We start from the raw sequence: 23,477 nt of genomic DNA, 5'->3' as shown, positions 1-23,477 counted from the left end.
TATGTCCGCTAGAGGGGGACGACAAAAGGTGCTGCACCCCGGCCGGCACACAAACGTTTAAGACACGAACGGGCTGAAGGGTGCACATGGACTCTCCCCGCGCAGATATGATTTAAAGAATCTCGCACTGTTCCTATGGATTTAAGCTACCAGCATCGCGCTGACAGATACACTTCTGGTTTTGTCACGGTATGTATAATTTTAATAACAAAATAACTTGAAATGAGTCTTTGGGAGCGACTGAAACGAATGCCCGGCTGTAGGCTAACTCGTTAGCATGCTAGCAGCCTGGTGTAGTTAATGCACACACGCCTGTGAATGGAGATTATCTCAACAGTAACTTTAATTGTTTTCCAAACAAAGCAATATCATTACGAAATGTTGTCCATAAATAGTTTTTCTGTGTGTGTCAGGCGAACCTTTTTTATTCCACTGCTGGTTTGATAAAATCTATACACTGCTTTGTTTAAGCATAGGTCGCACCAGTACCATGGTCAAAACATTTCATGATTAATGTGATGATCTGTGTTTTCATTCTGAATGTGTGCATCTCAATGAAAGATCTATGTTTTCTCTTCCAGATCTGACACAAACGTAGAGCCTTACTGGATGTGTTTTTGGTCATGAGGCTAGTGGTGCACACAAAGAAACAAACAATAATCCTTTCCTACTTTCAAAATGATTATATACATTTGGACCTTTTTAATTAGAGAAAGTTGGGCTTTGGTAATTAATTCCATTACATGTATTATTACACATGAATTTATCACACCTGTTTTAAAATCTTTACACTGGCTGCCTGTTAGTTTTCGTGTTGATTTTAAAATAATTTTATTAGTTTGTAAAGCATTACATGGCCTTGCACCAGACTACCTATCAGATATGATTTTAGTTTATGAACCAGTACGGCCCCATCAGATCCTCCAGTTCCTCTCTCTTAGTTGTTCCACAGAGCAGGACAAAAACCTTTGGTGATGCTGCTTTCAGGTGTTACGCGCCGAGACTGTGGAATGACCTTCCTGAGGGTCTGAGAGGAGCCGAGTCTTAAAACTTTATTCAGTCCGGCTTTTATATAGTGTTTTATATCAATTCAAATCTTAACACTACTGTATTGTCTTTTTTATCCTACGACAATTTTGAATATTTTCCTCTTTATGTATTTATTTTAATATCTTGTTGCTTTTTTGTGTCTTATTTTATTTTATTTTTATACATATCTTTTAATTCTTATTGGTGTGCATTAGTCTCTCAATGATTTTATCAATGATTTTATAAACTACTTTTTGTCAACAACTTTTCTGCACTCTTGTTAAGCACTTTGAACTGCAATTTAATTTGTCTGAAAGGTGCTATACAAATAAAGTTTGATTGATATTACATCTTTTTAAATTCAAATGAGGAGCACTCACGCTGACAGCCAATGCGGATTAATTGCAGATTTAGATGTGAAATGCAATAACACATTTGTTAAAATTTTTATTCTCCTCCCTTTACATGTTGTTTATATCATCATATAGATCACCTTTAAAGAGGAATTCACCTCTATCATTGTAATAACATCATTAGTAGTGACATACCTTGTGTTTTGCTATATTTTTCTCCTCAGCTTCTTCGGGAGGAGAGGTGAGCCAGGTTGCAGTGGCATGGTTGTGTATTCTGAATGGCACCGGACAGCAATGGACCCGAAGAGCAGCTGCAGTTTGCCAATGACTGATGAAGACACTGGTTTGGGGTCTTTGGCCTCACCACTGGTGGGGTATTTGGGAAAAGTCAGTAGAGCTCTTGTTTTCCTCTCGCAGTGTCACTTGCGCAAAGCTGAATTGAATTTGAAACATACTGTGAATGGGCAGTACCAATCCAAATTAAACAACAACAAAAAATAAATAAAAACGGAAATCTTTGTTGGTAAAAGGCGAAAGTTTCTGGTAAAGTTGATGATGTGTGAACGAGAAGATCTTTTTCTTACACTGCTTTGAAAGTTGTGTACCACATGCAACATGTTTTTCTTATATTTTGAAGAAAGTGTTTCGTTTTTTCGTTTATTCTTAAGATGTGCCATTCAGCCTTTCCAAACTGTCACTTAAACTGACTGAGCAAAAATGTGAAGCTCAAAAAGTCTTCAAACCTGACATCTCTGTCTGCAGAACCTGTGCATACTTTGACGTTAACTTTCAGCAGAATAGTTTATTGTAACCAGCAAAATCTAATAAAAATATTGAATATAGTGAACTTGTCAGATGTGGCACTAGGGTGAAAGCGTTGCTGATACATGGCAGTGAGTTTATCAGTTGTTGTGAGAATGTTAACAATCCAAAAATATCAACTGGAAAGTCTAAGATTTGTCATATTTGTCCACTCTTGCATCTTTTACAAAACTGGAAATATCTTGGATTCAAAATTGAAATGGTGGATTACCTCATCTTTTTATTTTTTTGAGGTCTGTGGTCTTTGCACTTACATTTCTGCTATCTTTCTAAAGGTTCAGGAAAGAGCTGCTTCACTGGAGTGTTGTCCCTGGTGTACTTCGAAGGGCTTGAACTATGCTCTGCGCTCTTACCGCATCAACCTAAAGGAGTCCATAACACTTTGCACAAACCCACAGGTAAATCCCAGTACTGCTTTCACACAAACAAACACACTTCCAACAAAACAGCCTTCTCTTGCCATGTTAATCATTCTGTATCTATTCCCACACAGTGCCTTTTCCCTCTGGTCAGCCGGTCCTTGGAGGATGTTTTGGCCAACTTGGTTCCCGTGGAGCCCTCTGTTGGGAGCAAAAGAAAAAATGCCATGGCACAGGAAGACGAAGAAGAGCCGATTAAACCCATGCAAAAACGCCTGCGATCAAGTCATCAGGACAGTCAAAGTCTAACAGACACGCATGTCAGCCAAGCAGAGCATGTTGCTCTAAACATTGTTAGTAATGGCCAACATGCAGAACCAAAGACAGACAGTGGAAAGTCAAATGGATGCCACTGGGATTCTCCAGTTGCAGAGGCAGGATGGGAATCACAACAAGAGAACGAACTAGACAAGAAGCCAGAGACTGTTACTTGTACGGATGGTATTGTTTCTACTTGCAAGACCGCAGTTGGACACCTGCAGAGCTTATTCGACAGCTTGCTGATCACTGATGAGGACAAGCGTGAGGCAGAGGAGAACAGACGCTGCAGTTTGGACTCCAATCCACCACTTCTCACAGATACGGATATTCATTCAACCCAAATCAATACTCTGAAGGTGCAGAAATCAGAGACTGCAGAAAACAACACTTGTAAGAACATAACAAGTGTTGAGTCTGAGACGGAGTCAGAGTCAGATGAGCTTGTAGCAGTTCCCAATCAGCTTTTCTGGAGGAACAGCAACAACCTGTGCTGGTTGGACTCACTGCTTGTTGCTTTGGTGAACTGTAAGAGCTTGAGAAAGTGTACAGCTAAAGATGAGCCTCAGCGTTCCTCTGTCCGCCAGCTGCTGCAAAGATATGAAGACATTTCCGCTGATATCCAAGTCCATCATCAGACCGGCAGAGGTGAGTAAACAGATCATTTACACCATAGATGGGAGTGGTCCATTACATTTGTTTTTTGTCCATTTGATGCCTTTTTGTTTTATAGAGGCGCGGATGATCTTCTTCATCCGCGCACAGACCCAAACACCAGGCCCGTGTTCACAAATATTCTGAGAATCCTCTGAGAGCTCCTAACTTAGCTTAAAAATCCTTGCAAGGAGTCTTAACCCCAATTTACACATACTCCGTGCGCGCCGCGGTCCGTCAGCGCCGCGCACTACGTTGTACTTAACTGCCACTCTAGTCTATCATTGTGTTCACACAGGGCGCGCTGCGGTCCGTCTCCGGCGCGTGCCACCAACGGCACTACGCTCTGCTCCGTTTCAAATACGCAGCGAGTCTATTTTCGCCGGAGTACGCTGCAGGCACGCGTCAAGCTGGACAGAATATGACAGCCCGGACAGGAAGTCAGACAAGGAAACGCACAGAGCATCCGGTCAATTTCAAAATAAAACACAATATACGGACTCGCGATCGTATTTTTCATCACTTTCAACATTTCAACATTACGTCAAAACAGGAACCAAATTAACAACAATGCATCTTCAGAAAGACAAAGCAACATGTTGTTTGCATGTTTTTCTCTTTATTCGCACTCCGCTGCGCTGACGTCCCAGAAACGGATTCAGTGTGAATGGGCGCGAGCCATCCGACTGAGTAAAACCGTGGCGCTGGCGGACCGTGGCGCGTACAGAGTATGTGTGAATTGGGGGTTAGCCTAGGAGTGATTTAGGAATATTCTCAGTCAGGACAAGCATCTTAGTGAGGTGTTGTTGACCCCGTTGCTAGGTATGACACATTTTTTCAGAAGCTGTGATTGGTTGATCCAACAAAATGGAGAGAAAAAAAGTAAATCATAGAATCGAGTCAGAAATTGTATAATGATGAACACTATGAAATTAGCACCTGTGTGATCATTTGTAAGATGTATTTTAAAAGAATATGGCCTACACAGTTTGAAATCTCAGACCCACTTGAGCAGCAGCTTCTTCACATGCCAAAAGTTGTATCACCATGTAAAGAGGCTTAATTAGTGATTGGACACACCTGTGGAGGTAACCACATGTAGAGAAACTCAACGTGTCTGTGTCACTTTGGAGAGAGGTGGTAGATGGATTTAAATGTCTTCACCAATCATTTTTGTCTGTTGGGACCAACATTGAGTCAAAAATAATTATTCCTTATGTCCTGTTTGGAGAAAATTGTTCCATTTTCCCCTCACCCTAAGAAACTATTAAGCCTCTTAAAAGTCCTCCTCCCTACTCCTAACAGTTTGACACCTTAGGAGCTCTCTTAAGGGCTAAGACACTTCGATACCTGGGCAGTCCGCCCAGGTATTGTCCGTGTGCGAAACACTGAGCACAACAGACTGTCATAGAAAATCTGCATCATTTCAATAACAGCCCCAGTAAGATGAAAATTTCCACAAAAAAATGTAAATCTGTGATAAGAGTACTGTAAAAATTCAAAAATAAAAAATATTCCTCTTATAAACTTTAACAATTCAGACTGCTTGTGTTGCATGAGTCAAACAAAACAATATGTGCATGTGTCTCAGGACTTTATTTTCAACTTTTGGACCAAACGTAGCGTTAAGTTTCTGATTGTTGTCACCTGTAACAACTTGCTGATACTGATAAATGCAGACACATTGAGATGAGGCGGAGAAAAGTTGAAGCAGTGTTTAAAACAAAAGTGACCGTTCACTATGAAATATCAACGCAACGCAAAGTTCACGTTCAGGGTTACTAACTGTTGTGGCCAATACAGTTTATTTTAAACCTCTGAGGTGGAAACGATGGCATTCCCTAGATGAGAAGGTGTAAATTAGTATTCTTGTGTAAGTGTTATTTATGTATGAATTTTACCATTAGTAATGTTATTTTCACACTAGAGATAAATAACATGATATAATTCCCTTGAAACACATGGACCTTATCAAACCCTATCGTCCCTTTGAATTGTTACATTATGTTTGACTTTTGTCATTTGCACCAACAAAAGGCTTAACACTTGTGGGAAAAAAAATTATAAAATTAATAATTTAAATGGGAAGAAATTCATATGTTACAGTTAAATCAATGAAGTACTTTTTTTGGACACTTTAAAAGCAGTGTGAAAAACAGAGGTGGTCTGCATTGCTTGATTCCACAAGACAATGGGTGTGGCAAAAAGAAGCTCATTATGTGATATAATAACATCTTGGTGCTATCTGACCGTAAATGTCGTGCTTACCAGTGGCCGGGCTCCCCAAGCATATTACTTGACCACTTTTTTTTATTTATCATAAAAAGCTGTGTGCACGAGAGAGAGAGCAAGAAAGACAGATGTCCCCTGTCCGTATGTCCTTCCCTTAAAGAGTACAGTCTTTTACCTGCTCTTCGTAAAGTGTCTCGAGATAACACTTAATATGAATACAAATATTGATTGATTGAAAGGCACCGATTGAGATGCAGTGCTCATGTCAAAATTGAATGCCTTTTGTTAGAATGTTTTCTGCAGCTGCTTGTAGCCAATGAGGTCAAGCAGTCTTAAGCTGAGTACACACCTAACGCGAAAATAATATTCCTGTCGCGTGATTGCGCAAATGTCATTGAGTTGATCAAATTTATTGAAGCGAATTTTCGCCCGTCTGACCCTGAAGCGACAAGCTTGCTGAGGCTTGTCACCTAGATACCAATGCTTGTTTGCGCCTCCTTCTCCTATAATCAGCCACAGTGGGTACTGTTATCACTGCCTTCAACCTGTTGACCGAAGTCAGACAAGTTGTAGATTCAAACACCGTCATCTCTGTGTTTACAACATACTTTGGAGCAGCTCTGTGAATATCACTGTTTTCTTCAGGAAGTGCATTTACGGCCACTCAGACTTGTGCAGCTCCAGTAGTTTCTCCTCCATTCCTGACGTCAGCCTTGTCATCGTCTTCTGTCAATGATGATTGGCTGTCGCGTCAAGGCATCAAGCGAATTTGTCGCTGAAGTTGAATTTCGCGTCTATTTCGTTGCACGACGAGTCCATCGAACCACACCACGCGATTTGCGTCGTTCCATTGACTTTCTATGTACTTTTGTAGCACGGCAGATTACATTTGCGTTTGGTGTCTACACAGCATGAGTTAAGGATGATTGTTGTGAGTCGCGCCATCAACAATAAGCCTCCTCCTAGACGGATCACCTGATGTGATAACAGAATATCGAATAGAACATTTCAAGTAGTCCTATTTTTGTTTTTAGCGTACTGCTGTCGATGCGTTCAAAAGAGCAGAAACACACAAACAACAAAGCTTCAAAATATGGCGGAGCAGGACAAGATGCTGAGTGTAAGAGAAATGCAGAATTGGGAGTAAAATGAGCAGTTTAAAGTTTTTTGTTACACATACTAAAATAAGTTGGAGAATATATAGCATCATACTGTGGGAAACACTGCTTACGTTATAAATTTAGATAGATAAGAAATGTATTTAACTTACCAACATGCATTTGTTTCATTCATTTAATTTAATGCATTGCCTCTACATGTACTTGATTTATCTGAATTTGATTCTGACTAGATGGCGTTGTGAGGGTTCCACATCACGTGCTGAAAGGAGCCAACGAAGAACTGCAGAGTCTGAGGATGTCGATCTTTAAACTTCTGCAGCCCAAGCTGCACGTCAAACTTGGTAATCTCAGTCTCTGAAGGCGTTCTCTGCACCTGTTTACTTAGATGAATTTAGTACCTGAAATGTGTCATTTTTGTGGGCTATTCTACTTCCTGTCCCTTGGACTCTTGACTTGAATGTATGTTTTGAAACACTTCACAACTACTACAAAATGTCACAATTCCTCAGAGGCAGTCGAAAAGTGTTTAGTTGTAGTATATGATACTGTTACGCCCTGCCATAAGGCGGCCCTATGGGGCTAACAACAAACCTCACATTGACCCATTAAAAGACACTAAACACCTTAACAAAAGTCAAAAGGGATTTATTACAATTACTTAAACTTAATGATAACAAAGAGCAACTTGGAAACAAAACACAACAAACAATCCCCGACCGAGCAGCACAGTAGTCCCAACTCCAGATGCCTCCTCCAAAATGCCTCCTTTTTCTGCAGCCAACACTGGGCTTTTAAATATTGAGGCCAGGTGTGCCTGTTGTTCAATTAGTGGCTTCACCTGTGCTGGAGACAACAGGAAGTGCAGAAGGAACACACAGCATAGGGAAACATATAGCCGTAACAGATACTACCACCCAAAAACTCCTCATTTGACCCAATTTTTATGAAATGTTATGAGAAAGGCAGCAGAGCTGCTTAATTGAGAATGTGCTATGTCATGGTTAACATTCGGACTTGCTGCAGATCTATTTGTCCATGCACTTTCCCTTAGTGGCTTGGTAAGACGAAACCGTCCCGCACGCCTGTGAAAAGCTAAAACTACAAACAAATGAACTCTTATTAAAAACTGACCTATGAAGCCACTGCTGTGGCACTACTGATCACAAAAATGTGTTGGATCAGAAACTATGAGCAGATTGTGCTAAGCTGTGTGAGCAAGTTGTCTGGGCGAATGTTTTTCAAACTGCACAGCACAACGATCACAGGGCCCCTCAAGCCTTCTGTTCATTAATATTAGATTTCACATTTTTACATAGCCTAATGCCACTTTTCATTTCACACAGATTACTCCTACAAAACAAAGTCACAGAGGAGATTTGTTTTTGCGAATTGCAACTGCAAAAACAATCGCACTTTGATAAAACACAACATGACGGGCTCCATGTACAATTATCCAACAGCTAACGTGCATAATAAATGACCTTGTATTATTTTCTTGAACCACAGAGTTTGCTTCAGATATTGGTCTGACAGGGCTGAAGTAACTGTGTGATATTTCAAAGTAAGAATTATCATCTGACAATAGCAGTAAGTGACATGTCCTGACATGCACTTGTTAAATAATCTTTACATTTTAATAAAGTTGGAAAACTTGCTTAGTTTTTGTCACAATGTTTTTAAAAAAGAGAGGGAGGCAGGGAAAGATTAGGAAGAAAAGCAGAGGTGTTCATATTTTGGCTATCTTTCATTCACAGATTTACCTCATAATAATGATGGGAGGATGACGTGGGTGGATTCTCTAACTAGTTTTTGTCCTTCAGGTTGCAGGGAAAGCCCGGTTTTCGCCATGCCGCTTCTACTTACCATGGACACGTGGGCGGAGCCTCTCTTTCAGTCGACCTTTCTTTGGGAGTTTGTGTGCAGTGAATGCAAAGTTGCCATGAAAGAAAGGTAGGTGATGATCAATGCATGCCATTTTAGTGGACTCACCTGAGTGTGTGGTCTTTTCGGAACTGGCTTAAGAAGTTGAACGAGATTGTATAATATGAAAGGATGGTACCACAAGCCAATATTGATACAACCTCAGAAACCTTCTGTTGTACCGCCCACATTGTTAATTGACTCTCATAGCCGTGCTCTTTAAAAATGATGTGGCTGCCGACACACTCTGATTGCTGACCACGGCCCCTGATTGGCCAGTGTATGATCAAGTTTTACCACCAAGCCTGTCTAGAAGTTATGAGATCTTCTATTTATTAACAGTCATTGACCACACCACTTATTTAACGCAGACCACTTTATACTGCTTGCTCTGTACAACTGTTTTGGTACTTTAAATACCTCGGCTAAGTCACGAGATGGTTCAACAGTTAACTAATCTTTGGTAATTTCACAGATACTACTCGTGATATTTAGTGTTGTAATAAGAACATCACCAAAGTACAGATAATCAACTGTTTATAATTGGAACAGCTAAAGATTTTAAATCAATATTAGCATTAACAACTTATTATAATGTTAAGATGGGGAGGACTGATGATGTTAATTATTGCATTTTGAGACGAGATTAACATGTATATAGATAAAAGTCTTCAAAGTTTGGGGGAAAAAAAGCTTTATTTTACATTTTCACAGTGAAGAATCTGATTGATTTAATCCACAGTCTTTTAAAATTTCAAACATAACCTGAGCATCACAATCCTTAATGTATTAGAAATTAAACACAACCATCTCGTGTTTGTTTTCTGCTGGCGTCTCACAGCAGGCACAGAGCAATAAACTAAACAACAGGTGGATTTAGTCCTTGCTTCAGCAGCATGCCAGGTGTTGTTTAAATGCCAACTGTCTAGCTAACATAATATCAAAGATATCCTTCTGAGCACAGCCATATAAAGGAAGATATACAGCTGTAAGAAATCAAGAGACACTTAACATTTACGGCTGTGACGATTCTGCAAACCTTTATTTTTCTTTATTTAACTTATAGTGTAAAAAAATCAGGTGGCATTATGAAGTTTTCAAAGTCTGAACAGCTCTGGGTTATGACTCTTCCAAGCCTGATAACAACCAAAATTACACAAGTGTTTAGTGAGAAATCTGATAGCTCTTGTGTTTGTGTGTGACGGTTAGGGTTATGTTTGACACAACCTGCACTGAACGAAAACAATGACGCCTGTTAAACCAGATCTGCCATGCTTATCAAGAGACAGGCTATGCTACATTAGCTTTAGTATGACAAGGGGACACTGCAGCGAAGTCATTCAGGACCACTTAGCACCCATCCACAAAACCTGCAGGGAAAAAGTTGCAAGTGACAAAGACTCAGATTTAATGCAACATCTGTGTGATCAGATCACCACCCAGCACTACAAGCCAAGGTAAAGGTAGAGATGGGACAGATCCCATCTAAAATCGGTAGCACATGTGGTGACTCAGTGACTGTTTAACATCTTATCCTCTCATCTGTGTGGAGTAAATATTATTGGCATGATGGGTGTCAAACAATATAACATCCGGAGCTTGAAGACTTCCAGCACTTCATAGATTAAAATATTTAGAATTAACTTATTAATAACCCTGCATGAGAAAAGTTCTCAATTTTATTTTACTTCTACAACTCACTTAGCAGACGCTTTTATCCAAAGCGACGTACATCAGAGAGTAAGTACAACACTAATCCATGCATTGCGGGGTTAAGTGTCTTGCCCAAGGACACAACGGTCATGTTGTTCAGCTGGGGATCGAACCCTCGACCTTCCGGTTGAGGCGACGACTCTACCAACTGAGCCACAGCCGCCCACTTCGGTCCTTTCTACTAAAACGTAAGATTAAGAAAAGCAGTAAAGTACAGGGTTTTTCTCATGGTGCATTGTAAGAGAGGAGTGATATATTATTTGTGAATGACAAAAAAAACAAGACATGTAGGGCAGTATATAACCTGATTTTTTTTTACCCACATTAAGAGCTTGGGTGGTGATTGAGTTAGTATATGTGTTACATGTTTATTGGTATTGGATCATTGGTTGTCATGTGATATTGAAAAATGTTGTCCACCATCTATAAAATAACTGTATTTAGTTATTTTATAGGTCAGCATCTGTCTGTTGAGATTACTTTGACTAGTAGAAGGCGCGGTAGTAGTTAAACTGTTTAAATCCTAAATGTCTGTCGTGTTATTTTTCCAGGGTTATGAAAACTCTCCCGACCTTCACGAACATATTACCTGACTGGCGCCCTCTCCATGCGGTCCACGCCGCCCCATGTAATGTGTGCGGCAAGAAGGACCAGAGGAGGACGATGTTGCTGGAGAGGTGAGAACAAAAAACTTTTTATCTACCTTTGAAAATATGTGGACAGAGGCTTATATGAAACCTAACATTTGTTCATTGGTGGAGATGCATTAACTTCAAGTAGGTGCAGTATATCGACCTGTTTACTTTCAAATTGTTATTGATGAATTTTGGAGATGTGATTTTAGAGTCTTTACTCCTGATTGGACCAATGTTAGCAAACTAATTGCACCTCCGCTTAGGACGGACAATACTTGAGTTGTTTAAGCACAGAGAGTAAATGAATGACTGTTTCAACATAGGACACATAAGTGCTACGTGTAGTTCAACTGAATCACAATTGAGTAGAGGAGAACATCCTGCCGAACAGAAAACACAAAGAAGCTGTTAAATGATGTGCACGGAGATCGTAGCAGTCGCGTGCATACAGTCCAGGCAACAACTCGAGCCATAGGTTATAAGCGGCACTCCCCCCTTCCATTGACTTGAGCTGAATTCTCTGGATAATATCCTGATGCGTTCTCACATAAGCTCTGCGGAAAAAATACTAGGGGACTGGCAGGAAAAACTCCTGAAATATCAGGAGGTTTCTGCAGGTGTGAAAGCCCTATCTGTCTCTGTAACTGATCGACAGGGTGAGTTAAATTACCAAATCTATACGACTTAACCCTTAAACACAATAATCTCAAATTTCCACAAAAAAGTGAACACATTTCATGATGACTCGCTTGTAAGTTAACATCAGCGTCACAACAAAGAAAAAAAATGTAGTTCGATGGTTGCCTCACACACTACGTTTCTTTTCTAAAACAGTTGAATTAGCTTTATATCCATTAAATTGTATATGATTTAGAGGAGTCAACCATCAGAAATTAATCAGTAATTGTTTAGAATATCGTTTAAGCCAATTTCTTGGGAATGTCTCATTGAACTCATTGTTAATAGACCAAACAGTTAACCAATCAAATGAAGAAGAACATGCTGATTATTTGCTGATAAAGTCTTTTGCTTTGTGTTTTGTCTAGTTTGCCTCCGGTGTTCGCGCTGCACTTTGTAGAGGGGCTTCCTGACAATGACGTCAAAGTCTACACCTTCACCTTTAAGGGTAAACGCTACTCAGTCTCAACTGTCATACAGTACAAGCAGACACTGAAGCACTTTGTCACCTGGATTCACAAGTCTAATGGTAAGTTGTTGTTGTTTTTGTGTTGTTGGGTTTTTTTTGGGGGGGAGTTGGGTTGGGTTGTCAACATCTACCATTACCTAACTAGAATTTACCTCTTTTTTTTTATTATTTGATAAAGAAGTGAAATGAATAACTTTGCCAGGTTTGGTCAGAATGAAATGTAATCGGTGGAAGTAACTTCATGGAGTATGAATTCAAGTGTGGGAACACTTGCTTGATTTTGCTTCTCGGTATGAATCTGTCAGCTAGTTTTGTAATTGGTGTGAAACCACAAACTCTGTAGCTCTTAGCTGAGTCACATGAAGAGAGATATCTGTATTGCTTTTCATTGAAGTTTGCCAACAGCACCTTCTGCTGGACAACTCCTGTAGTGTTAAACTGATGAGGACTGCAGACAGAGTTGGGGCCTGTTTCATCATTGATTTGAAAGACTAATTTTAACCATTTAAAATGTATCTTGGCTTTGCAATGTTTTCAGGGCATTTTTTGGTTTAATTAGGTATTTTTATTATATAATATATATATATAATTATTGTTTGTCTATTAATATTGCAAACAGATAAAGCTTTACTGGCCAAGTATCAATTATCATACAATATGAACAAAGCAGTGCATCTTTATTTATGTCAACCAATGAAAAACATGTACAAGTGTTTATATACAATAATATATATACTGCAGAGCACTTTGTAAACATTAGTTTTTAAAGGTGCTATATAAATAAAATTATTCATATTAAATAATTTGAACACATTTTGTGCATGATTATGTTTCTTTACAGAATATATTGTGATAAATACACATTAAGTAATAAGTAATTGGTAAAAGATGAGTAACCGTGGATTGTATTGACTGTATGCTGCAGGATCCTGGCTGGAGTACGACGACCTGAAACATCCAGACTGGGAATCTCATCTGACGCTCCCGGTCCCTGCTCACGAGATGCACATTGTCTTCTGGGAGGCGGAGGACGATAAGGAGCATCACGTCTGTTCTCCCTCCAGCACGTTTACTGAAACTCCCCTATCCAAACGCAAGATGAACTCCAGTCTGTGCGACAAAGACTTAAAAGCAGATCGACTTTTGGCTCGCACTCCAGATCAGTCGATTTTTACATCGCACAATGACACGGACATCATGTGTGCGCTCTCAGCACCTGAAGACTCGACAATCACGGCTGGTCTTGATGCATCCATAGGTTCGACAACACTTCTTGACACCTTCCAAGGCCTCAGCCATAATGACATCATTACACTCACACTTGTGGAATTAAAACCTGACTCAGAAACGGAGCCTCTAAATGACATCCAACAAAATCAGGATTTGGTTGTTTCCAGTAGGATTGAAAACCTTGACTCTACACCTGACAGCTCCTCAACTGTTATATGTAATAAAAACTCTCATGGCTCTGTAGCAGAGTTCCCCACCCTCTCCAGCTCTTCTGGATCTGAGGACAGCTCGTCGAGTGATCCCACATTTTTTCCACGTGGCAGGGGTGGACGGAGGAGAGGAAGAGGAGTTGGCAGAGGCCAAACTGTTGGCAGACAAAACACAAGAAGGTCAGCCTCATCCAAAGCTGCCCCACTTATTTCTGCATTTCCTGAGCCGCCCAAAGTGATCAGTCACAAACCTGTGGATCTTCCAGCTAAACAGGAAGCTCCTCAAGTTGTTTCTTCTTCTGACGCCTCACCCTTGTGCTCGAGTAAGGATAGTCCCACAATGCCTCCAACGCTAGATCAGAATGCTCGTTTGTCCTTCCTCCTCAGCAAAAACCCACTACACAAAGGTGTCAAGCCGATTTCTAAAGTCCCCCCCACCCCAGTTATACAAGTAAAGAAGCCCATTCCTCTTTCTCAATCTACACCAAACCCTGTAAGAAAACAGCAGATTTCTGCAGCCGTCTACCCCAAACCACCGCTTAAGACAGAAAAAACTGATGGTCTCCCACTGAAAGCTGCAGAAATGTACGGAGCATTCGGTGCAAAGACCTCAAACACACAAAGTCTGCTTCCAACCCCTGCCAAATCAATCCCATTCAAACCCCAAATTTTACTGACGAACACTACAAAGGTGTCTGGCACATCACTTCCTATTCTTGGAGAAAAGGAAATCTACTCCTCAAAGAAACACAGCAGCTCCTCGAAGGTTCCTCCAGGTGTCGGCACGACTGAAGCCCTCCGGTACAAGCTAATCAAGAAACTGAAGGCGAAGAAGAAGAAGCTTGCCAAGCTTAATGAAATGTTGGGTCATCAAGGCAGAACTAGCCTCAGACCAGACAGCACCGACTTGGGCTCTCCGAGCACCGTCACCTCCAGCACATACGACAGCTCCATCTGCGACGACCCCCTCTCTGACCTGCTCTCGCCTGCAACCACAGCCAGCAACCTCTCGCCAGACAGCACTGGCTTACTTGAGATGCTGGCAAATGGGAAAGATGGCGTCGACCAGTTGGGAGGAGCTAGCGTTGCAACGTCACAGATAAACACTTACGGAAATGAGCCAATTAGTGAAAACTTCATGGATGACTTCTTGTTGCAGGCAGAATCTCAGAGGCCGACTGACGAGGAGACAGAGGCACTGGAAGCACTTCTTTTGTCTGAGCTTTGGGGATAGTAGTTGTCTCAAAAACTATGCCAAATTGACTGCGGTCCTAGACTGCCAACTAATATGAAAGTAATGAAACATCAGGATGCATTTATGTTGATATAAATGTCAATAGATCCAATAAAAACTGTGTGCATGTTCAGTCTTGTACATTAAATAATGGGGGAATTTATAAAACATATCACAGCTTTTTTTCCACTCTTTTGGCACTTAGCTGTATACATACAGTACCTATATACTATTTATACATAATGTATGCGTTTGGGTTGTATGAAGTTATTATGTTTACATCTGAAGCAGCTTGTTTGCTGTTTTTTAAGTTATATGACAAATTACTTGAATTCACATGATACATGTTTTTGTGTCATTTAATAAATTCTCTAGATGACTCCAGAATCATTCCTACCTTCACTGTTTTGACAAAATCATGCTCACCTCAACCAGCTCCTGAGAGAGGATTAGCTATCAATACAGGTTTTTCCTTTTAAATATTAATCCATGAAATACTCGTTAAAAAAACATCTCCCAATAGTTACCTCCTCCTTTTTAAATAAATATTGACCATTGGTTAATTTAGTTATGTGGAATAATTGGTTTCTGAATCTTGCAATCATAATGTGTGGATTAACTGTACATAAAAGCTTAATTGAAATGGTCCTATAAAGAAAGTTAGTGCAAATTGGAAATACAACCAAACACTGTAATCAGGGAAATGTGTTCTTAAATATTTAACAAAATCAGTTAATTAATGAAGCTATACCCGTCCAAATTGAATCACCACCCTCTATTTTTTTTTTTTTAAGCTGAGTTAAGGCCAATACAATTACTTTTTCATGTCACCAAACAAAGAGCATCGAGTTACTATATTTTCCGTTATCCTAATAGATTCATAACTACCCCTAAATGAATCCACACTGCCTCCTTAGATCAGCTCTTTTACAGCCATTGAAGTGCCATCTAGTGGTTCCTGTGTGGAGCTAGTTACACCAATCTAAGTGTATATAAGAACAGGTTATAGTATCTCAACCACATACGGTGTATTTTACCTGTCCTGGGTGTCATGTTAAAAGCGTATCATCGTTGTAGGAAGGTGAGGATCAAAAGAGTCGTTCCCATACCGGGAGTCGAACCCGGGCCGCCTGGGTGAAAACCAGGAATCCTAACCGCTAGACCATATGGGACGTGCTGATGATGGCCATGTTTACTGTTTATATACGGAGGGCTGCTATAGAGATTTCAAAATGTAAACATGTATACACTGGCGGATCTTTCGGTTGCATGTATCGTATCCTCAAGAATGAGAATGTGTTTTGTCTCTATTGATGGTTCAAGTGTTCAGGGCCATATTCCTCTTTGATCAGTCGATTAATTAATCATACTTTCTCGTTAGCCTGCTGTGCTAAAACATGCAACAACACTGTTTCTCTGGGTTTTTCTCTATCTTACTCCAAAATACCATCATCATATATATATTTACTTTTGGTTAATAGACGAAGTAAAAATGTTCAATTAATATGCAATGCACAAAACGACAGATTAAGGAACTATTCATTCAGTGAATGTTTGCTCATGGTTTTAATTCATCACACTGTCAGACATATTGGCACTCTGGCAGTCATTCTGGATGAGACAGAGACGGATGAAGCAGTCGCTGTCTCTGTTTTCCCTTTTTGTTTGTTACTGTCCTAGAATATCAACAACCTAGCTTTTGTAAATGTATGACAATGTTAACGGAAAATGTCAAAGGAGGAAGCTGCATTACCAGTGAAAAGCACTTGAAGGTGCTGTTTGACTGTAGGGCAGCCAAGTCAGAAAAAGCTTCTCAAATTAATTGAGTGTAATAAGTAACACACCATTTATTTTACAAAAAGACCAGCGGTGGGATCAACTATGTACCTATTGTTATCCACTTACTGAATATAGGATTGTTAAATACAATTTGATTTACTTTTGTTTTAATAGAGTATTTTAGAGCAATCTCAGTGAAAGCATGTGCTACCAATACCTTTGTTATACAGCATTTGTACTCCTTAATAATTAGGATCAAAATGACATAGTTACCGTCACAGAGCATGACACTGATTTGCTGCACCGTGACTTACTTTTATATTATTTATTGTTGAGTTTTTGAACGTTAAATTAAGATACACAGTTTTTACTATCGTGAATGCACTTAACATACATTAAATTCTGCTCTAAAAATGCTCTTGGGCTTGACTAAAAAAAAACAAGTGTATATGGCAATACTACAGGAGGGGGAGTGCAGTTGTACTGAATATCAGCACAGCTGTGATCCAATCATAGGTACTCCACCTGCAGCCTCAGACCAAAACAGATCCCTGCCCTGTTGATATTTGATACAACAGCTCGACCTCAGTTGTGATGTCTCTTATACAACTTAGTTCTACAAGCAGAATAAGATATTAAAAGTAATGAACCGCAACTAATGATGTTCTTTTTTTCAATCAGATGCCACAAAAAAATGTTCTTTAAGTTGACTGGAACTGGATGTTAACAAATGACCACAGACCTGCATGATTCTGAGGTGCGATGCATCTCTACAGAAATATGTTTACTGTAACATTATTTTAAGTTATTCAGAACAACTGAAGTTTAGTGATGCGTGTAGTTAAAAGTCCCAATAATATATTGTCCACTATCTCAGCACTTATGGAATGCATCTTGTCAAGTTATATAGTGACCAACTACACTGAGTTTTTAAATGCTCTTTTTCCCCATGTGACAGTAAAAAAAAAAAAATTCTAGCCCCCTTAAAGAACCTCGATGAGAAGTAATACATGAAGAAATAAATAACGGCCATGCAAATTTCCTGTATATGTACGTGTGCAAAGTAGCTATAGAGGAAGTAACAGGCAACTTGTTTGCACACCTATGTGTTAGGCCAGATCATCATTTACATAAAGAGGAAGCCACAAATGTGTGCGTATGAGGGATGGAGAGTGGGATGAGGATGTAGAGTTTCAAATCAGGTTTATCTTCTCTATCCAGCTGTAACGATAACTCACTCACTATCATGGACTCCAGCATCGTGGTGGAAAACATCTACCTCCTCGTCATCGTCACCCTCATCAGCGTTCTTCAGAATGGTGAGTAAAAGCAAAAAGCATCTTTCATTTCTTTGTAAATTCTGTTAAGCTATGTTTTGATTTAAGACATAAATGACCTTTGTGTTCAAAGCATTCTTTGCCCTGAAGGTGGAGAAGGAATGCATCAGACAAAATGTCCAAACGTCTGCTTTTGAACGAGTTTCCTGCGCCAAGTAAGTGTCCCCCATTTTTTGATACTCATTTCTTGTGTTAAAATAATCTTTGACAGTAGAACAACCAACAGATTTGTATTATTTCTGTTTCTGAAAAAAAAATGCTCAGAAACTTTCTGTTGAATTTTCCATTTGTCCTCATTATCACATCCATTGAGAGGCAGTCCTCATTTGACTGAACACCGAGATAAGAGGGATCATTTGACTGTGTTCTAGGAAAACAACAACAGACTTCAGACTTTGGGACTATTTTGCTCGGTATAAAAACACATTTACCAGCTGACTCATGAGTAAATGTAACTGAATAGATTTCCTCATCAAACAATCACCTATTTGTTTGGTTTTACAATTTTTCAGTGCATTTTCAACTGAAATACTCAAATTGCTCAACTCAAGTTTTATTTTTCTTTCAATTCAGCATTAATTGAATGTGATTTGTTGTTTTGGACCGATGATCAGACAGTCTGAATACGTCACTTTGTGCATAAGGATTATAATGTTGTACTATTTATAGATTAGCCAATTAGAAAATAATCAATGAATAAATATCAATACAAAGTGGTCATCAATTGCTGGACCCGGTTTATCACTTAGATGTTTTTTGAAAGTAGTAACAAACATCAAAGTTCAGTCTACTCTTCGGTTGCTCTGGTAGAACAAAAGCAACATTATACTTCCTTCTTTTAAAGGAAATGTCTGACCCAAATCCTCTCTTGTATGCAACGGAAAGATTAATGTGGGCCTCTAAAATGTGAAGCAAAGGATCTGTGACGGTTTAAAACGTACGCTTCTTTTGAATATATCCTGTTCGGGATTATTTCAACATTTATTATTCAGATGAAAGGGGTTAAAGGTGGGGTTCATTTGGGGATTGATAAAAAGCTCAGGAGTTTTGGACATGGTTACAGAAATGTACTTAAGGAGTGGTTTTATGGTTAACATGTGGCACAGAGGTTTTGGCCTTTGTAAAGAAAATATTGACCATATACTGGTTTGATTTCTCAGATTGTTTGAAGGTCAAGGGTTTGACATAAAAGTTTCCAGTACTTCACAACAAAAATCTAAAATCTTTTCTTTTTCTTTTTATAAAAGTGATAAAAAAACATGTGAAATAATTACTCCTCTTGTTGTTTTTTTTAAAACCCTGCCTACTGTTCTGTAGCTGTAGATAATACGAGGTTTCAAGAACACCGTGTGCAACACATTGCTCTGATTATTGCAACTCATTGCAACAGCCCGCTCAGGCTGACTAGGACTCAGTTTTTCCTGGACGCCAACACTCAGAGAGCCACATTGACCTTTTCTTAGCTCATGCATGTTTTCATAGTCCATTTATGCTCTGCCGTTTCAGAACATTTCCTCAAACAGAGGTATAAAAAAGGGCTCTGTATATCAGCCCACCTCTGTTTGATGCTAAATGACTATTGCTTCAGAGGTTCTTATTGCACTAGACTTCTTGGAAATGTCTTAATCACACTTGTTGGTTTCTTCCAGCCGTAATTGCATGGATGCTTATTCAACTTTCCTGGCAGTGATGTGGTGTGCCGGTGTGTGTCTCAATCAAGGTAATCATTAACCAGTAGCTGGAATATCGGCTATAATGTTAATCTTTGATCCACTTCAGTTTACTCTCATTAGCCCTGAAAACATTCCTTTGACACTTTTCCCTCTGCATATGTGGGCTACATGCCGTTTACTTCATTTAGAACTATTTTCACATCAAGCTCAGCTATACACGAACTTAAAGCTGGCTACAGAGAAGCACACGTTTCTCTTGAATATCTAAATTTATATTCACAGCGTTTTAAGATTTTCTAAAATGGAAAGCTTGGGCCTGGAAACACAGTACCAAGAAACAGGTCTTTATTATTTTTGAACCATTTTGTATTATTGAACCAAAGTTAATTCAGGATAATTCTATTTTTGTGTCTTCGTTTTAAGCTCCTGCCGCCTTTGCTGGGATCATCTACCTGGTTGTCAGGCAGAAGTACTTTGTGGGATACATGGGACAAACCTCTCAAAGGTAAACCACCGCAACATGCTACAGTAAATGTATGATTATTTGAGGCATTTTCTAACTAATGTGTTGCGTCTTTAAAGCACTCCTGGCTACCTGTTTGGGAAACGTGTCCTCTTCTTCCTGTTCCTGATGTGCATTGTGGGCATATTCAACTACCTTCTGGTGCATTATTATGGCAGAGACTACAAGGGGTACGTGGAGACCATCACCAGCGCTGCATCTGCTCTGCTCCTCATCCCTTAGTCCAGTATGTGTCACGTAACAGATATTTCTCAAAAAGCATCTTTAATGGGAGAGACTGTATCAGACAGAATTTGACCTGGGTAGTCTTTCATTTTGTAAAACAGCTTTTATTGTAATTGAGTTTGGTAAAAAAAAATAAAAAATAAACCTCAACAACAAAGTCTGATTATTTAGTACAAAACATCTGTATTTGAAGTAGCACAGAAGTAAACCCTTCAACTCTCACACATCATCTGTAAAAAAAATAAGTGCAGTGCATATTTATGAACAGCTTTAAAAATACATTTTGGCACACAATAGGCCTTAAATGTTCAGGGCATTCGAGATTCCCTCGTCGGTTCTTATCAGTGATCTTCATCCACTGAAGAAAAAGCAATCTGGACTAAATAAAGTAGTTCCTTCAGTCCAAAGCTGCTCTTGCCTGGCAGGCTGCCATCACAAACATCCCTCAACTTTCTTGAGGAAGCAGAGCCGGGCTCCGGTAAAGAAAAACCACGGCAACTTCACTTTGACACCCTTGTCTTCATCCACAGCTGGCTCATGACAGTGTCAACTTTAAATGGAAGCAAAACAAAAAAAAAGAGCAGAAGTAGAAAGTTAGACATGCATGTGGACAAAACGTCTAACAATTAATAGGCTATTCAATGAGCAGAATATAAACATACGCTAAATTCTCTTTCGCTGAAGCCGAACCAGCGCGAGAAGTCGAAGAGGGCATCAGAGTAGTACTTGAGGGTGAAGCAGGCGTCTCTCCACACAGGCTTTACTTTAAGCGGCTTGTCAGGGATGATGTGGAGGTTTTTAGCTCCCCAGCTCTCGAGAACATCAGTCAAGTCAATCTGGATTTAGAAAAAGTCACATTAAGTACCCAAATGTGGAAAAATCTGGAATAAATAAACCACAAAAAATAAAAGGGGAATGTACAGAGGGAAAAAACAAGTCCTGCTTACATCCACCCTGTAGCTTTCCCCAGCCACGGAGGATATGGTCCAGTCCAGGCCTCGCTCCAACTGCCACCTGATGTAAGGATCATTGCCATAGATGGACACCACGTACTGTTGCAGCACTGATACAGGGAGAAAGATAACTCGTGAGGAAAACAGGAAAGGAGAGAGAGAGTGCAGAAAAAAAACATGTGCCGACGTTAAAAATCCCGTGCTCCACCCATGGCAAATTAGTTTGGAAGCCAAAATGAGTCACACTTTATGACCTACTTAGAACAAACTGGGTCCAAATACAACATTTTCTCCGAATTTTCATAGCTTTTATATGCAATTACAATCTATGTGTTTTGAATCGAGTGTGTGTAAGTAATGCAGGGGTCTAATGGTAAAATAACAGAAATTTTGAATTACTTCTGGCTTCATTGTTTGGCTTTTTGTTGGTCTCTGATGAGTTTTCCTCGTAGGCTGACACGAGCAGATAGATCCTCTTAGACAGTAGACTCTTTCTCATGCTGGTGTACTCCCATAGATTCTGCATTTTAACTTTCCTGTTACATAAAGAACAAAAACATCATTTAATGGGACTTCAAAAAAAATCAAGAAGAAGCGCGAAATCATTGCAAACTGAAGTGCCCCATCCCATGCAGTCAACGTTTTTCCTCACCTTCCCAGCGACTGCTGGAAAACTATTTTCCCTCTGCAGGAGTCGAACTCATCGATGAGCACCATGCTCTCCTCCGGGTCGCTGTGAACTCGGAAACCACCAGAGCCGAGAGCCTCTACGGAGAAACCGGCTGGAGGTTTTTTCAGGAACTCTTCAACCTCTGTCACATTCATCCTGCTGGGGACAAGTGTGTTTGTCGTCATAATGTCACACTTCTGTCTAGCGCCTCTTAGATGTAGATACTCCTGTTGCGACTGCTGCTGTTGTTTATGTTCCAAGGTTCGCCTGCGGTTTAATATAACGTCAAGCACGTCAAGTTAGCTATACCCACACAATACGACTTCCGGTCTGCTTTGCCAACAACAAAATTAATCCGCTCAATAAAAATAGTAGTGACTTTTATTTATTTATATAAACACCAAAATTATTATATATATTTATAATATATATTATATATATAATATAATACAAATATATATATAATATAATATAATATAATATATATAATATATATATATATATTTATATATATAATATAATATAAATATATATAATACAATAATATAATATAATATATATATAATATAATATAATATAATATATAATATATATAATAATATATTTATATAAACACCAATAATTAGTCCAGTTTCAAAGTTTCTTTGAAATAGCCTACTTCATTTCTAAATTTATAAAGGATTTGCGAATATTAAGAACCAATTATTAACAGCTATTGATAGGTTATATCAGAATCAGAATCGGTTTTTATAGCCAAGTACATTTAAGAAATTTCACTTGGTGTTTGTTGCAAAACAATTAGCAAATGGCCTCAGAAAAAATTACAAGACAATATAAAACAGCTGAACCGACTTGCTGACAGGAACTTAAAGATACAAATATAAAGAGCATTTAAGAATTTAAGAATGTAAAAACACAAAATATACAAACGGTGAAATGGAGGAGCTGTGCAGGTATGTAATGCATGCATAAAGGCTTAAATAGTCCTAGCTTTAATGTTGAAGTAATTATAAAACAATATATAAAACAAAAATAGGCTAGTTAGTCAAAATAAATAGGTTACGCATGTTTATCAGACAGAAAAAGACATTTCGAAGTCTTCTCCTTAAAATGTTGGGAAGATGTTGAAATTGTTTAAAAGCAAAACCTTATCATGGAATACAAACATGAAAGTTAATGTCTCAGATAAATGTTTCCTAGCGTTTCTCAACTACTCAAGGGACGAATGTGCTTTTATTTTGAAGGCGAACTGCTTTTCTATTCGAGTAGGCCTAGTTTATATTTCTGATTTAGATTTTACAGCAGCACATCTTTCAACGCTGGCTGGCTCTTCCCTACACA

General features: G+C 39.2%; 3 protein-coding genes, 1 long non-coding RNA gene and 1 other non-coding gene across 7 annotated transcripts; 2 read left to right on the top strand and 3 right to left on the bottom strand.

Moving 5' to 3' along the window:
* Positions 1-32: 32 nt before the first annotated feature.
* uspl1 (ubiquitin specific peptidase like 1) lies at positions 33-15,363 on the top strand. 2 transcript variants are annotated; one of them, XM_061055062.1, is made up of 9 exons: positions 33-189; positions 1,607-1,769; positions 2,480-2,602; positions 2,698-3,529; positions 7,119-7,229; positions 8,709-8,838; positions 11,073-11,198; positions 12,203-12,363; positions 13,229-15,363. In XM_061055062.1, the coding sequence occupies exons 2-9, from the start codon at positions 1,644-1,646 to the stop codon at positions 14,974-14,976; spliced, it is 3,357 nt and encodes a 1,118-aa protein (XP_060911045.1). In that variant the 5' UTR covers positions 33-189; positions 1,607-1,643; the 3' UTR covers positions 14,977-15,363. The 2 variants fall into 2 exon arrangements, with proteins under 2 accessions (XP_060911045.1, XP_060911044.1); XM_061055061.1 differs by lacking the exons at positions 33-189; positions 1,607-1,769 and having other exon boundaries at positions 2,285-2,602.
* Positions 2,026-2,506, bottom strand: LOC132988001 (uncharacterized). Its single transcript, XR_009675772.1, has 2 exons — positions 2,357-2,506; positions 2,026-2,203 (listed from the first exon to the last, which is right to left on the bottom strand). It is a non-coding gene; the product is annotated as an uncharacterized LOC132988001 (long non-coding RNA).
* A 713-nt stretch (positions 15,364-16,076) lies between the features above and the next one.
* Positions 16,077-16,148, bottom strand: trnae-uuc (transfer RNA glutamic acid (anticodon UUC)). The gene has a single exon. It is a non-coding gene; the product is annotated as a tRNA-Glu (tRNA).
* A 1,767-nt stretch (positions 16,149-17,915) lies between these two features.
* alox5ap (arachidonate 5-lipoxygenase-activating protein) lies at positions 17,916-20,676 on the top strand. 2 transcript variants are annotated; one of them, XM_061055059.1, is made up of 5 exons: positions 17,916-18,074; positions 18,166-18,247; positions 19,742-19,812; positions 20,189-20,270; positions 20,348-20,676. In XM_061055059.1, exons 1-5 carry the CDS (start codon positions 18,002-18,004, stop codon positions 20,508-20,510), a joined length of 471 nt encoding a protein of 156 aa, XP_060911042.1. In that variant the 5' UTR covers positions 17,916-18,001; the 3' UTR covers positions 20,511-20,676. The 2 variants fall into 2 exon arrangements, with proteins under 2 accessions (XP_060911042.1, XP_060911043.1); XM_061055060.1 differs by having other exon boundaries at positions 17,933-18,074; positions 18,183-18,247.
* On the bottom strand, positions 20,597-22,408 carry LOC132987998 (mesenteric estrogen-dependent adipogenesis protein-like). Its single transcript, XM_061055058.1, has 4 exons — positions 22,119-22,408; positions 21,866-22,002; positions 21,461-21,576; positions 20,597-21,349 (listed from the first exon to the last, which is right to left on the bottom strand). The coding sequence occupies exons 1-4, from the start codon at positions 22,319-22,321 to the stop codon at positions 21,152-21,154; spliced, it is 654 nt and encodes a 217-aa protein (XP_060911041.1). The 5' UTR covers positions 22,322-22,408; the 3' UTR covers positions 20,597-21,151.
* Positions 22,409-23,477: the final 1,069 nt, after the last annotated feature.

Source organism: Labrus mixtus, chromosome 14 (genome assembly GCF_963584025.1).
Source record: "Labrus mixtus chromosome 14, fLabMix1.1, whole genome shotgun sequence".
NCBI classification, from domain to species: Eukaryota; Metazoa; Chordata; class Actinopteri; order Labriformes; family Labridae; genus Labrus; species Labrus mixtus.
Note: the sequence above shows the minus strand (reverse complement) of the source record. Positions and strands in the feature narration are given on the sequence as shown.

Coding starts and splice junctions, on each gene's coding strand:
- uspl1 (XM_061055061.1), top strand. CDS start 2,300: ATGTTAACAATCCAAAAATATCAACTGGAAAGTCTAAGATTTGTCATA. Junction 11,199..12,202: donor AGGACGATGTTGCTGGAGAG/GTGAGAACAAAA, acceptor TGTTTTGTCTAG/TTTGCCTCCGGTGTTCGCGC. Junction 12,364..13,228: donor CTGGATTCACAAGTCTAATG/GTAAGTTGTTGT, acceptor TGTATGCTGCAG/GATCCTGGCTGGAGTACGAC.
- LOC132987998 (XM_061055058.1), bottom strand. CDS start 22,321: ATGACGACAAACACACTTGTCCCCAGCAGGATGAATGTGACAGAGGTT. Junction 22,003..22,118: donor TTCCAGCAGTCGCTGGGAAG/GTGAGGAAAAAC, acceptor TTTATGTAACAG/GAAAGTTAAAATGCAGAATC. Junction 21,350..21,460: donor GGGAAAGCTACAGGGTGGAT/GTAAGCAGGACT, acceptor TTCTAAATCCAG/ATTGACTTGACTGATGTTCT.
- alox5ap (XM_061055059.1), top strand. CDS start 18,002: ATGGACTCCAGCATCGTGGTGGAAAACATCTACCTCCTCGTCATCGTC. Junction 18,075..18,165: donor CATCAGCGTTCTTCAGAATG/GTGAGTAAAAGC, acceptor TTGTGTTCAAAG/CATTCTTTGCCCTGAAGGTG. Junction 19,813..20,188: donor CGGTGTGTGTCTCAATCAAG/GTAATCATTAAC, acceptor CTTCGTTTTAAG/CTCCTGCCGCCTTTGCTGGG.